The following is a 13,972-nucleotide window of genomic DNA, read 5'->3' on the forward strand; positions in this document are numbered from 1 at the left end:
TGCCACATATGATTCATGTCTGGTGTTTAATGATGGTAACATTGGAAGAATAAGGACCCTTACTGGACTAAGATTTGTTGCAGGTTGCTCCACCAAGAAGCTATTGAAGAAGACGAGATACTGTGAGTGTGTTGCACGTTCTGAACTGTTTGTGAAGGATATACCCATAAGGACATGCCAGAAACATCAGATAAAAAGTAAACACATACACGAAGACCAAATGTATGGTTATGGTCATCATTAAGGTACTAGTTAATGGTCCAAATCCTTATAAAATCTTTTCTGTGCATTTCAAGGAACTTTCATTTTTTAGTGCATAAAGAACATTTTCCCGTGAACAACTGGAGATAGAAAAGTGAAATTTTCTGCAGGTTTGTTCATAGTATAACACAACTTCCTGTGGTACAAAATTGTTCTACGTGTATTTCTGTCAAAATTAGTTACTTTTCTGTGAAATTGAAATTGCTTTGTTTCATACGCATAATTTTTTAAAATACATTGTAAGAGCTCTAAAACTGATATCAACAAACTGTTCCACATGTTTGCTATCTGGTTACTAAGAATTACCTACCACAATATGAAAGTTGTAAGTAAAGTCATTTTTGTAAAAATGTTCCTTGTGTGACAGCAAATGTAAAAATTTCCAACAATAGCATGATCAAATTTTTTGAGAAAAAAATTTGAAAAAATCCAGACCGTAGCCCGTTACATAATTACCTAACATGCAAAATTTGGTTCTATTATCTTTCAAGCATCAAAAACTGTGTTAGATTAGGCAAACAAGTCCATTTTCTCCCACATCCTCCCTTCATGCACTGTGAATTTCTGTAGGGTTTTAGCCAAGTAAAGTTGCAATCTCGATGTACGACCTCACAGTACCACGACCCCTGCGAGGCCCATTAGCTCTCAACAATTTTAAGTTAGAGTATATAGAAAAAAAGAGAAACATGATCTTCTTCCTCAACTCCAACTACGTCTGACAAAATTTTCATTACTGTTGCATCAAACTGTCAATTGTAGATCCAATATCTCTTTTCCTTCCTGTATTTAAAATTATGGTACTAATGACACTTGTAACATCAACTGTTGGAATTCAGGCATTTGTACATTTTTGTGGTGTTCCTCACATCATATTTATATAACAGCCAAAAAAGTAACAAACCCTTGTCAAACTAGCTAGCATACAACACTATCAATGTAACTGAAACAAACAGAATCACATTTTTACTCAGTAATAAGATAGAGGTCCGTTGAACTACAATCACTAACTGTTTGTCCCTGTTTTGCCATAGCAATTACAAACTTAAAACTATAGGCCCAGATAAGTTATACATATCAATTGTCTGATCCATTTTAATGATCTCTTTTTGTGCTGTTATATTTTATACTTTTCTCTAGAATAAAGTCATGTTCCAACAAGATATATTCAAGGAAGTGGATTTTACTCACTGCTAAGGCAATGTACTAACAACATATTATAGTCAAGTACCCATTCTCTTAAATAAAATGTAAAAAACCAGTTCCACAAAAAATTTCTTTTTCATTCAGAGACTAACACGTCAGGAACATCTCATAGAAAACATAAATTAGACTCTTAATTAACACAATATTTCAGTTATATACAAATACATCAACATTATTGAGTAGCTTTTGCTTTAGTTTTCGTTTTCTTAAGTTTCTTCAGTCCATCCAAATTTCCCCTCAGCAGGTTGCAGTAGGCTTGCTGAAACTTGTTGACATCCTTAGGATGAATCTGAAAACAGAAATATGCAGTCAAATATATGTGAATAATATGGAACGCCTCTTTCCTCATACATGCAATAGATTATGATTTCAATTTACTCACTCCAAGACTAAGCAAAAAATTAACAGATTTTTCTGAAATATCAGCTATTAACATTAAAAATAAATTTTATGTCCCATGAACAAGGTATAGAAATCTACAATAAATCCAGGTATACAATGTTCTGTGCGTAAGTTGTATCAGTATTATTCATGCATAATGTTATACCAAGGGGATATTCATTTTCAGGTGGGAATATTCAATTTGCAGCCATGACAATGTTGCTACATCAATTCAATATGCCAATACAGCAACAGCAAAACATCTCACAAATAATCAGTTATGGTCAGACTTTGTTTAAAGTGGAACGCTCATGTGAAGAATTGCATCCTGATTTTGATTTACCACTGTGCAGTTCCAGTTTCACTGAAACTGAAGCTGTAATGTCAGGTTGTAATTCACAAATAATTTGGTCCAAGTGCAAGTGGTAAAATTAAACAATGGAAAGCCCTGGATGTAATAATAACATATGAAAATGATAGATTGCTACTCATCACATTCAGGAGGCACTGAGATACAGAGAGGCACAATGAACATAGTGCTACACATTTAAGCTTTCAGACAAAAAAATCCCGCTTCTGAAACGCGCGCGCGCGCGCGCGCGCGCGCACACACACACACACACACACACACACACACACACACACACACACACACACACAGAGAGAGAGAGAGAGAGAGAGAGAGAGAGAGAGAGAGAGAGAGAGAGAGTGAGTGAGAGAGAGTGTGTGTGTAGTGGTCTCTAGTGGCCGGAGACAGCAGCTATGTATGTGCAAGCTGTGTTTGTGTGAATTTGTGTGTGTGTGTGTGTGTGTGTGTGTGTGTGTGTGTGTGTGTGTAACCTTCAATGTTTAACAGTCTTTTCACTGTTCCTGTCAAACTCAATGCCTTCTTTATGTAGTAAGTAGATAAGATTTTTAGTTACAGAATTTGATTTCTTCACAGTCAATTCTAGTAATGACCTTTTTCCTCTTTCCAACGAAGCAAAGTATTAGAATCATTAAATCCCTTTGCCCATAAAAAGTGTCCGACATTTCAGTTTTTCAGAAAATTTTCAACACTGGTACAGCACCAAAAAATTACATTACTCTCATTAATATTTTGCAAAGTACTGAAACATTTATAACACTAGCAGACAATGCTTCTCTTGAAGACTGAATGACTACATTATAGAAATCAACACATTCTACAATAAAAAAACAGTTCACTCTTTTCATTCATTCATTCAGTCCTGTAGGCTGGAGTATACGTTGATTTGTCGTTCCCCATTTTTGGAAAGCCTTCAGTTCAGTTTTATACTGCTAACTCCAACACAGATCTACATGTTAACAAAATATGTCAGGTATGCAACTGGTCCAAAGAACTCTTATGTTGATAGAACCCAGTATTTTGTTCTAAATGCAAGGACCTCATTGTCAGAAACAAAACTTAAATAAGCCTACCCCGAGTAACAAGTCACAGAACTATGCTACTCACTTGTACACAGGAATTATTTGACAGATAACGCTCACAGCTTTCCAGTTTTTCACACGCATGCATTTGTACAAACGGATTTCCCATACAAAGAAAACATTTACAAAATGAGACCTACATAGGACACACACCAAACGACTATGAATATAAACAACAGTAACAAAAAGGTAAAAACATCTAATCTTACTTTAATAAACCTTTCTCAATCAATCACTGAAATGCAACAAATATAAAACACTCATGGAGATCAACAATGGATTTATGGTAGAACAGCCATGTAGGTCAAGTTGAGGAAACACTAACTGGCTCTAGTAAACTTAACCTGCTTGCTACAGCAGATAGCATCCATAGTTACCAAAGCTGCAGAGAAGGGATATTCTGACAAGAAACAGTTCATAGCTGTCAAAGCACAGGTACTGTTTGATTGTTGGCACATTTGTATTATGAGAAGATTTTATGGAGAACCACAGAAATTGAGATCAGTTCCCACGAAGGCAGCTCAACATCATAAGGACCATGTGATAGATTTGGGAATAGGTATTGTGGGTCCAGAGAAAAGAGTGAAGGCCATATGTCACATCATGGTGATGTCATTAAAGAATGTGATTCAGACAAGCGGTTTAAGGTATTGATGTTCAGAAAAGGTTTCTTCTAGATGGCTCATAAAAATATTTGCATATGGAGGTGCGATACATATATGTTAGACCGTCAGCGAGAGCGCACCGCTAGTTCCTGCTACTAATAAAGCGAGTACACCATTCGTTTGTTGCATATTTTTAAGAGCTTAAAATAGGAGCGATAGCAGTAATGGATAGGAACTGTGATTGTTGCGTACAAATGCGAGCCGATTTGGTCACCCTTCCCTCACAGCTACAGACTGTGTTGGCTTCTGTTACACAGTCTGAGGCTGCTGCCAAGGGGCATCACTGTGGGGGATCGAGCGCAGGGATGCAAGGGACATCGAGCACATCCTGTGTGTCCCCTGATCGGTCCACTGCTGTGATCGCCCCGGGTGCTGCCTGCACTGAGGACGATCCCTCATCCGTTGTCAAGTGGGAGATCATTCCAAAGTCTGGCAGGCAGCGAAAAACTTTCCAAGGGGCCGATTGTAGGGCCTCCCCAGTTCGTTTGACGAACAGGTTTCGGGCATTATCTGTGGCTGACAATGTCTCTGAGCCAGATGCAATCATCCACCCTGTTCCAGAGGACGCTTCTCGGCCCGCAAGGTCTGGGCATTCACAGAGGGTGGATTTGCTGACAGTTGGAAGCTCCAATGTTAGGCGTGTAATGGGGCCCCTTAGGAACATGGCTGCCAAGGAGGGGAAGGAAGCCAGAAAGCACTCCGTGTGCATTCCGGGGGGAGCCATTCCTGATGTGGAAAGGGTGCTTCCGGATGCCATGAAGAGTACAGGGTGCAGCTAACTGCAGGTGGTGGTTCATGGCGGTACCAATGACGTGTGTCGCTTTGGATAGGAGCAGATTCTGTCTGGTTTCGGGCAGCTAGCGGAAATGATAAAGACTGCCAGTCTTTCTTCCGAGATTAAGGCAGAGCTCACCATCTGCAGCATAGTCGATAGAGCCGACTGTGGTCCTTTGGTGCAGAGCCGAGTGGAGGGTCTGAATCAGAGGCTCAGGCGGTTCTGTGACCATATAGGCTGCAGATTCCTTGACTTGCGCCATCGGGTGGTGGGTTTCCAGGTTCCGTTTAATAGGTCAGGGTTCTACTACACACAGGAGGCGATTACATGGGTAGCAGGCAGTTTTTTAGGTTAGAATGTCTCAGGGAACCACAGAAGGGGCGTCCGTCTAAAAGTGATCAGGTAAAACACGATAAGGTAGTTGTAAAAACGATTGGTACTGTAGTTGTAAACTGTCGTAGCTGTGTTGGGAAAGAACCAGAGCTCCAAGCTCTAAGAGAAAGCACTGAAGCTCAAATAGTTGTAGGTACAGAGAGCTGGCTAAAGCCGGAAATAAGTTCAGCCGAAATTTTTCCAAACGATCTAACAGTGTTCAGAAAGGATAGACTAAATACAGTTGGTGGTGGAGTATTTATTGCCGTCACAGATAGTTTGCCTTGTAGCGAAATTGAAGTAGATAGTTCGTGTGAAATAGTACGGGTAGAGGTTATACCTGAAAATCGGACTAAACTATTAATAGAATCGTTTTACCGACCCCCCGACTCAGAAGATATAGTTGCTGAATAGTTCAACGAAAACTTGAGTCATTTCAAATAAGTACCCTGCTGATACAAATATAGTCGATGGCGACTTCAATCTACCCTCAATATGGTGGAAAAATTATATGTTTAAAGCCGGCGGCAGGCATAAAACGTCATCTGAAATTGTACTGGATGCTTTCTCAGAAAATTATTTTGAACAATTAGTTCATGAGCCCACTTGAAGCGTAAATGGTTGCGAAAGCATACTTAGCCTTTTAGCAACAAATAATCCTGGACAAATAGCGAGTGTTATATCCTAGCCAGTAATGCCACCCGAGCCCGCTGCCAAAAGATTGGCAGCATCAAAGTCCGGACGCCGTCCGCATAAGCAGCGCCAGCGAGACAGGAAATCGCCGCAAGTCTGCGCGCGCCACCGCTGGCTTCTGGCTTCTTAAGCGCTGGAGTCGCGAGCGCTAGGACAGTCCTGGATTCGCCGCTCAGTTGTATACTCGCCACCAAATTGTGTACTTGCTAGTCAGTTGTGTGTTCATCGCAGCAGAGTTGTTGTTTGTCGTCAGCCGACGCTGACCTAGCCGCTCCGACTCGAACTAGACAGATTTCCGTTGGCACGGAGTTCACTACTGTGATTCTGTATCTTCGTTAATAAAGATAAGTACCGACTTTTATTTAATCAGAGTGTTTGGGTTTTCATCTTTCTGTTCACTGTTCCAGCGGACCGGTCGGCCCGCTATTAAAAGTGTGGCGGTGACTTCGTAAGCCGTTTCTACAGCGAATTGTTTGTCGCTACGAACGCCGCCACAAAAGCGAGTATTGTGACAAATACAGGGATTAGCGACCACTAGGCAGTTGCTGCTAGGCTGAATATCGTAACGCCTGCAACCATCAAAAAGAAACACAAAGTATATCTATTTAAAAAAAGCTGATAAAAATGCTCTTAACACCTTTTTAAGAGACAGTCTTCACTCCTTCCGATCTGATCATGTAAGTGTAGAAAAGTTGTGGAATGTTTTCAAAGAGATAGTATCGACAGCAATTGAGATATATACACCGCATATATTAATAAGTGATGGTACTGATCCCCCGTGGTACACAAAATGGGTCAGATCGTTGTTGCAGAAGCAACAAAACATCATGCCAAATTCAAAAGAGCGCAAAATCCCCAAGACTGTCAAAGTTTTACAGACGTTCGAAATATAGCACGTACTTCAATGCGAGATGCTTTTAATAATCTCCACAACAAAATTCTGTCTCAAAATCTGGCAGAAAATCCAAAGAGATTCCGGTCAAACATAACGCACACCAGTGGCAAGATGCAATCAATACCTTCACTGCGTGATAACAATGGTGAAGTCACTGATGACAGTGCCACTAAAGCAGAGTTATTAAACACGGTTTTCCGAAACTCCTTCACCAAAGAAGACTAAGTAAATATTCCTGAATTCCAATCAAGAACAACTGCCAAGATGAGAAACATAGAAGTAGATATCCTTGGAGTAATGAAGCAGCTTAAATCACTTAAATGCAAGGCCTCCAGTCCAGATTGTATACCAGTCAGGTTCCTCTCAGAGTATGCTGATAAAATAGCTCCATATTTAGCAATTATATACAACCACTCGCTCACAGAAAGATCCGTACTTAAAGACTGGAAAATTGCTCAAGTCACACCAACACCCAAAAAGGGAAGTAGGAGTAATCCGCTGAATTACAGACCTATATCCCTAATGTCTATCTGCAGCAGGGTTTTGGAACATATACTGTATTCGAGCATTATGAAGTACCTCGAAGAAAATGATTTATTGACACACAGTCAGCATGGATTCAGAAAATATCATTCTTGTGAAACACAACTAGCTCTTTATACTCATGAAGTAATAAGTGCTATCAACAGGGGGTGTCAAATTGATTCCATATTTTTAGATTTCCAGAAGGCTTTCGACACCGTTCCTCAGAAGTGTCTTCTAACCAAACTGTGTGCCTACGGAGTATCTCCTGGATTCGTGATTTCCTGTCAGAAAGGTCACAGTTTGTAGTAATAGACGGAAAGTCATCGAGTAAAATAGAAGTAATATCCAGCATTCCCCAAGGAAGTGTTATAGGCCCTTTATTGTTCCCGATATATATTAACGACATAGGAGACAATCTGAGTAGCCGTCTTAGATTGTTTGCAGATGATGCTGTCATTTATCGTCTTGTAAAGTCATCAAATGATCAAAACGACTTGTAAAATGATTTAGATAAGATATCTGTAAGGTGCGAAAAGCGGCAATTGACCCTGAATAAATAAAAGTGTGAAGTATTCACATGAGTACTAAAAGAAATCAGCTAAATTTAGATTACGCGGTAAGTCACGCAAATCTGAAGGCTGTAAATTCAGCTAAATACTTAGGGATTACAATTACAAATAACCTAAACTGGAATGATCACACAGATAATATTGTGGGTAGAGCAAACCCAAGACTGCGATGCATTGGCACTACACTTAGAAGGTGCAACAAGTCTACTAAACAAGACTGCTTACACCACGCTTGTACGCCCTATTCTGGAGTATTGCTGTTTCCAACATGTAGGGACCTTATTGCAACCCAGAAGTTTCTTCCAAGACTGTTTTCTGTGATGAAAAACCTGTGTTACAAAGTCAAACTGTCAAAGTTGAAGGTATTTTGTTCTGTATAAATTTCAATGCCATTAAGGCTAATCAATTACTCAGAGATTTAAAAAATGAATAAAAAGTTCTTAGCTCACAATATTCACATTACATGTAATGGAATATTGGGTGTTTGAGAATAACATTCTCAAAGTAAAGCAAATGACTAATCTCCTGTAAAAATGCACTCTCAGATTTTTATTGCAAGCAGGTAAGAGGTGTTTGGCCACAACAGCCAAAATCTGGCAAAGCTTGCATATTTTTTCCAGTATCCAAAATTAAATTTCAGTTGATAAAAAAGGCAAGGTAAAAAGAAAACACAGTCTACAAACTTTGAAAACTCTGGCATTCAGCATGATGGGGGGGAAAAAAATAAAAATAAAAAAAATAAAAAAAAAATAAAACCACCTAACACGTGTGTTCGTAAATGAAAAAAACAACTGTCAATCTGAAAAGCATGTATAACAAACATTACAACAGCATTCTGGAAAGATTCAGTAGACGCAAATTCACATCCCACGACAAAATACACCTGAGCTCTAGTATGAGTACCTGCTTGTACGTCGTCAACACCGATTTGTCATGTAACACCTAACCTTCCAACTGAACACTATATACAGTCATAGGCTTATCAGTAAGTAGTAAATAAGTAGTGAATAGTAATTCTTGTGTGCCTTACCAAAACAATAGCACACCAAGGCTGCCATCTGCTCTCAAAACATTATTTCTTCCCCCGAACTTACCCCATCCCCTCCAAAATATATAAGTAAATAAAAATTAAAAAAAATCACAAGTGAACTATGCCCCACACAGTTACTTTCTTCAGTGTTGGGGCAGTAGTGATTAGTTAGACAGATTATAATCACTGATCTCCTTTATGTACTGGTAATACATCATTACACTCAATGTGTAATGACTGTGTGAGAATAACACTTGCAGAAGTAAAGCTGATGACAAAATTTCTGAAGCACTGATCTCACAGATTACTATTGCAAGCAGGTAAGAGATGATTGTCCAAAGCAGACAACATCTGGCAAAACTTGCATATTTCATCATCTCATTATCAGCAATGCAGACAAAATTGGTCATTAATGTTAGTAAATCAAAATAACAAAACATTTTGAATTAGAATAGATATAACATGTAGTTTATGAGACATTATCCTAAAAGATTCAATTTAAAAATGGCCACCAAATAAAGCAATCTGAGAATGCCCTTCCTGTTCATAGTGTCACACTAGAGAAAGCATCACATTCACAGTTTGAGTGCAATATTTTCAAACAAACAACTTGTGACTTATAGTTCCTGTAGCAATGTAGCTGCAGATAATTAGTGTATCAGATTGCAGGCAGTGATAGCCAACATCTGCCAAAGTCTGTGCCTTCCTGTTTGAATGCTTGCGAATAGCAGGGAAAATACAAATTTTATACATTGTTCACAAGGGAGAGACAGTGCCAAAATATTTTTACCATTTATGGTATTTATAAATAACTTTGAAGATATTGCCAACATCTTTATCAGGCTGCTCATAGATGATGTTTTAATTCACAAATAACTGCAATCAGTGGGAAATTTTCTTGCAATGCAGGAACACTTTCACCTAATTGGCAGTATATCCAGTGATACAATATTTAAATTATATAAACAAATATTTTATGAAGATGGTGTTATACAGATTTAGCAGTACATTTTATTAGAGAGTACGAATTTAGGTCTAGTATCAGACAATCATTGGGTCCACAGCAGGGATGTCTCTGGACCCAATAATGGTCTGATCGTAGACTGAAATCAATTGTCTCTCTAATGAAATATACTGATACAGCTGAGTATTGCATAATAGAGTGCTTAATACACATAAACATACGTAACACACATGAAAAGGCAAGATGAGCAGCTTTGTAGAACTACAATACATGAAACAAATCTTTAGTCACTCACTCACAAAAATAATATATTTAGGCAGCATAACTGTCAAGAAAGTAGAGCCTAAGTTGATCTTCATAGGGAGAATGATTCCAAATATAGTTCATCAATGAGGGACATCATTCAGAAAAATATCTCTCAGTCAGTCTTGATTACTGTTCCGCCCATAACTATTACTACACATGATTAATGGAAAAATTACATGAAATTCATAGAAGAAGAGCATCATTCATCAAAGTTTTGTTTACTGAGTAGGAATGTATTAGATGCGCGCAATCAACTTTAACAGGAGACACTACAACAAATGCACGGTGCATCACAAAGAGAGGAACAATTCTTACACACACACACACACACACACACACACACACACACACGATATAACTGGATACCTTCAGACTATTTTAATAGAATGTAAGCAGTTACTCTATACCTTCATCCACCGGTGAATGGTTTTCTTAACTAATAGTACTTATACACATTGGTTCCCTCCCAAACCAACAAGTATGTGTAAGACTGTCAAGAGTTGTAACAATGCAGAGGATGATAAAGATCAAGGGGGAGAAACCAGTAAAGTGGAAAACTACTAGAAGAACCAAAAACTGAATTTGTTGAGAAGTTCTGTGGTGTTTCTTTTGGAAATACACTTAGGAATGTAATCTTAATCGGAATCAAAGCATGGGAATAAACAGTCAAACAAGACGTGTGGTGTAACTGAAGAATGCTGACAATTTTATGGGTAGACTGAATAACTACTGAAGAGTACTGAATCAAATTGGGGAGCAACAGCTTTACTTAGCAACTTTGCTCCTTAGAACAATTTTAAATTTTACTACTGAAGTAACTCAATTTTCTCTTTCAGCATTTCTACACTAATTAAACCACATTTATCTTCCTATTAAAAAAAAAAAAGTCTTATTCATTTTTCCTTGGAAACTAATTGTTTCTGCATTGCAGAAGATGGAAAATTCAGATTATTAAACATATTGTTTTAATGCTATAAAATTAACATTTATCAGTGAAGTGGGATTAAAACAAATATTAAATGTGTGTAGCATAAATAAGTGCATCAGAGGCGTATTAAGCAACAAATTTTGTTCTGTTGGTGTAACATGGTGGAGGGGGATCAAGGAGGAGGACATATGGGCAGAAGCACATATATATTCATGCACTTCCCTTTTACAAACAATCCTATTGGAAGAACATCCGCAACTAAGCATTACACCAGAGGTTGAATATACCGCTTCACTTTTAAATTTCTTTTATTATCATGCCAGTTTTGGGCTCTCATAAGCCCATCCTCAAGTGTCGCAACTGTGCTGTTGACCCCGAGCACCGCAGTGGACGTGTACTAGGTGCGGTGCGCTACCTATGAGTAGAGAACAGGAAGTTCTGCACTCATACAACTGAAGCGGTATTTTCAACCTCTAGTACTTCCCTCTTACACAGATCTGCAACTAAAGATCGAGCAGGCGATTCCCCCTACTTCACAAGAAGCACCTACAGGGTGTTTCACAAAGTTATACTGGCCCTCCTCCTTCTTCATCACTGGCAATGCCATGCGCAGGTATGCCCAGAGGGGTCTATATTTTCTACACATTGAATTAAAACTACATGGCATGCTGATCTGAGTCATTAATAACACTAATGCAAGAAAAAAATGTGGACAGAATCTGCACAAATCTCTGCACACTGTTCTACTCTGCGACAGGTGAAATTTATTTTTAGTCATTCTGTACAGCTGGTGTAGTGTTCTGGTAAAGGCAAATTACCTCAACATGAACATCGCTAGATTTAGAATTTGTAGACAAACCATACCTCTCTTATATTTCCTGTTCAGTTCTTTTATGCATGCAGACAAAATAACTTCATGGACCATTGTTTATATAGCGGAGTTATTTTCAGTTTATTAAATGAGAAGTTATTTGCAGTTGTTAAGTGAGCTTTTGTGTAAAAAATGTTCCTGTAAACAATGACTGAAAAGTGTTTAACTTGTAAGTACAATGTTCTCAGTGACATGTAGTGGTGGTGGGAAGAGGATTTGATTGGTAAATATGGCACCTTGCAGCTGTCTATTGTTTGTAGCACATTGTAAAGCCATACAATTGTGTTGTAGTCACTTGGTAGTGAATTGATGAATAACCAGAAAGTTACTGCACATTTCTCACCATTAATTTTGTTATTGGAAGACTGAATAAATCTTTTCCTTTCAGCAACTAGTATATCTTCCAATATAGATGTGAATATGTTTGATGAAACATTCAAATTTAAAACAGTAATTGCTGCAATGCACTGTTTGACTTATGCTGAAATGTCTGAAGTTCAGTAACACTTGGGTGACCTATTTCTGTTGCAGAGGGGGACAATTTAAGTCTTTAGCCCCTTCAGATGTTGGGTGAGCTGAGTCTGGTACGATGCATTTCATACCCCTCAGGTGGTGAAAAGTATTCCAGACAGTGGAGACAATGAAATTGGCATTGTCGAATAGATATGGATAGCATGTTACAGTTGGTACAAGCTCCTCATGGCGGCACACAGCTGACAGCCCCAGCAGCTGAGCTTTATTACGTAATAGCTCACTCAACAACTGCAGATAAGCACTCAATTAACTGTAAATAACTCCACTCCACAGAAAAGCTCACTTAAGTTATTTTCTCTACTCACATAAGAGAATTGAACAGGAAATGCTGGGGCAGTATAGTTTACCTGTAAACTGAAAAGCGAGCAGCGCTGGTGTTGGGGAAATGCCTTTCCCGGAAGAACAATACAGAGGCACTATAGGATGACTAAGAATCAATTTCCCCTCTAACTGTGTGGAATAGTGAGCAGAGATTCAGGTAAGATTATGTCCTTTGTGTTTCTGGTGTTTGTGTTGTTAGTATCTCGTAGTTGCATTCCATGTAGTGATAGTGTACGAGGGCTATCCACAAAGTACATTACGTTTTGGAATTAAAAATAAATAAAGTATTGGAATTTTTTTTTATTATATACAGATGAAAGCCACACTTAAATACTACTTTTCTACATAGCTGTCATTTAAATTAAGGCACTTATCGTAGCGATGGACGAACTTGGAAATTCCTTTGTCGTAAAATTCGGCCGCCTGTGCCTTCAACCACGTGGTTACCTCTTCTTGAAGCTGTGCGTCATCATCAAAACGATGAATAGCCAACCACTTCTTCATTGCTGGGAATAAGTGGAAGTCGCTCGGTGCCAGCTCGGGACTGTACGGCGGATGAGGAAACAACTCCCACTTAAAAGATCCGAGAACCTCACGAGTGGCATTTGCCGTGTGGGCCCGGGCGTTGTCATGAATCAACAAGATCTTTGAGCCCAACTTTCCCCTGCGCTTGTTTTGTATTGCTCTTCTGAGGTTGTGCAGAGTTTGGCAATACCTTTGAGAGTTTATTGTAGTGCCTCTTTCCAGGAAATCCACAAAAATCACACCTTCTCTGTCCCAAAAGACAGTCGCCACGTGGTTGGAGGCGCAGGTGGCTGAATTTTACGACAAAGGAACTTCCAAGCTCGTCCATCGCTACGATAAGTGCCTTAATTTAAATGGCAACTATGTAGAAAAGTATTATTTAAGTGTGGCTTTCATCTGTATATAATAAAAAAATTTTACAATACTTTCTTTATTTTTAATTCCAAAACATAATGTACTTTGTGGATAGCCCTCGTATGTTGTGGAAAATAAACTCTCTCTGGGCATGTCTGCATGCTGCATCACCAGTGGTTCATAAGGGGTACTGGGGAGTATCAGCATAACTTTGTGAAACACTCTGAAGTTGCTTCTTGTGAGATAGTGGGGTAGACAGAATGAGAAATCCCCTTCTTGCTCTTCAGTTTGCAGACCTATGAATGAAGGAAGTGCATGAACACAATCTGAGAACCTACCTCCTCTTGCTCT

At 38.8% G+C, this 13,972-nt stretch overlaps 1 protein-coding gene across 1 annotated transcript in view; it reads right to left on the reverse strand.

Moving 5' to 3' along the window:
* Window positions 1-1,520: 1,520 nt before the first annotated feature.
* Window positions 1,521-13,972, reverse strand: part of LOC124580863 (signal recognition particle 14 kDa protein) — a 42,151-nt gene continuing 29,699 nt past the window's right edge. Inside the window, exon 4 of the mRNA XM_047131288.1 lies at window positions 1,521-1,753. Coding sequence (XP_046987244.1) covers window positions 1,637-1,753 — 117 coding nt within the window. The 3' untranslated portion in view covers window positions 1,521-1,636. The remainder of the gene's footprint in view (window positions 1,754-13,972) is intronic.

Source organism: Schistocerca americana, chromosome 1 (assembly GCF_021461395.2).
Source record: "Schistocerca americana isolate TAMUIC-IGC-003095 chromosome 1, iqSchAmer2.1, whole genome shotgun sequence".
NCBI classification, from domain to species: domain Eukaryota; kingdom Metazoa; phylum Arthropoda; class Insecta; order Orthoptera; family Acrididae; genus Schistocerca; species Schistocerca americana.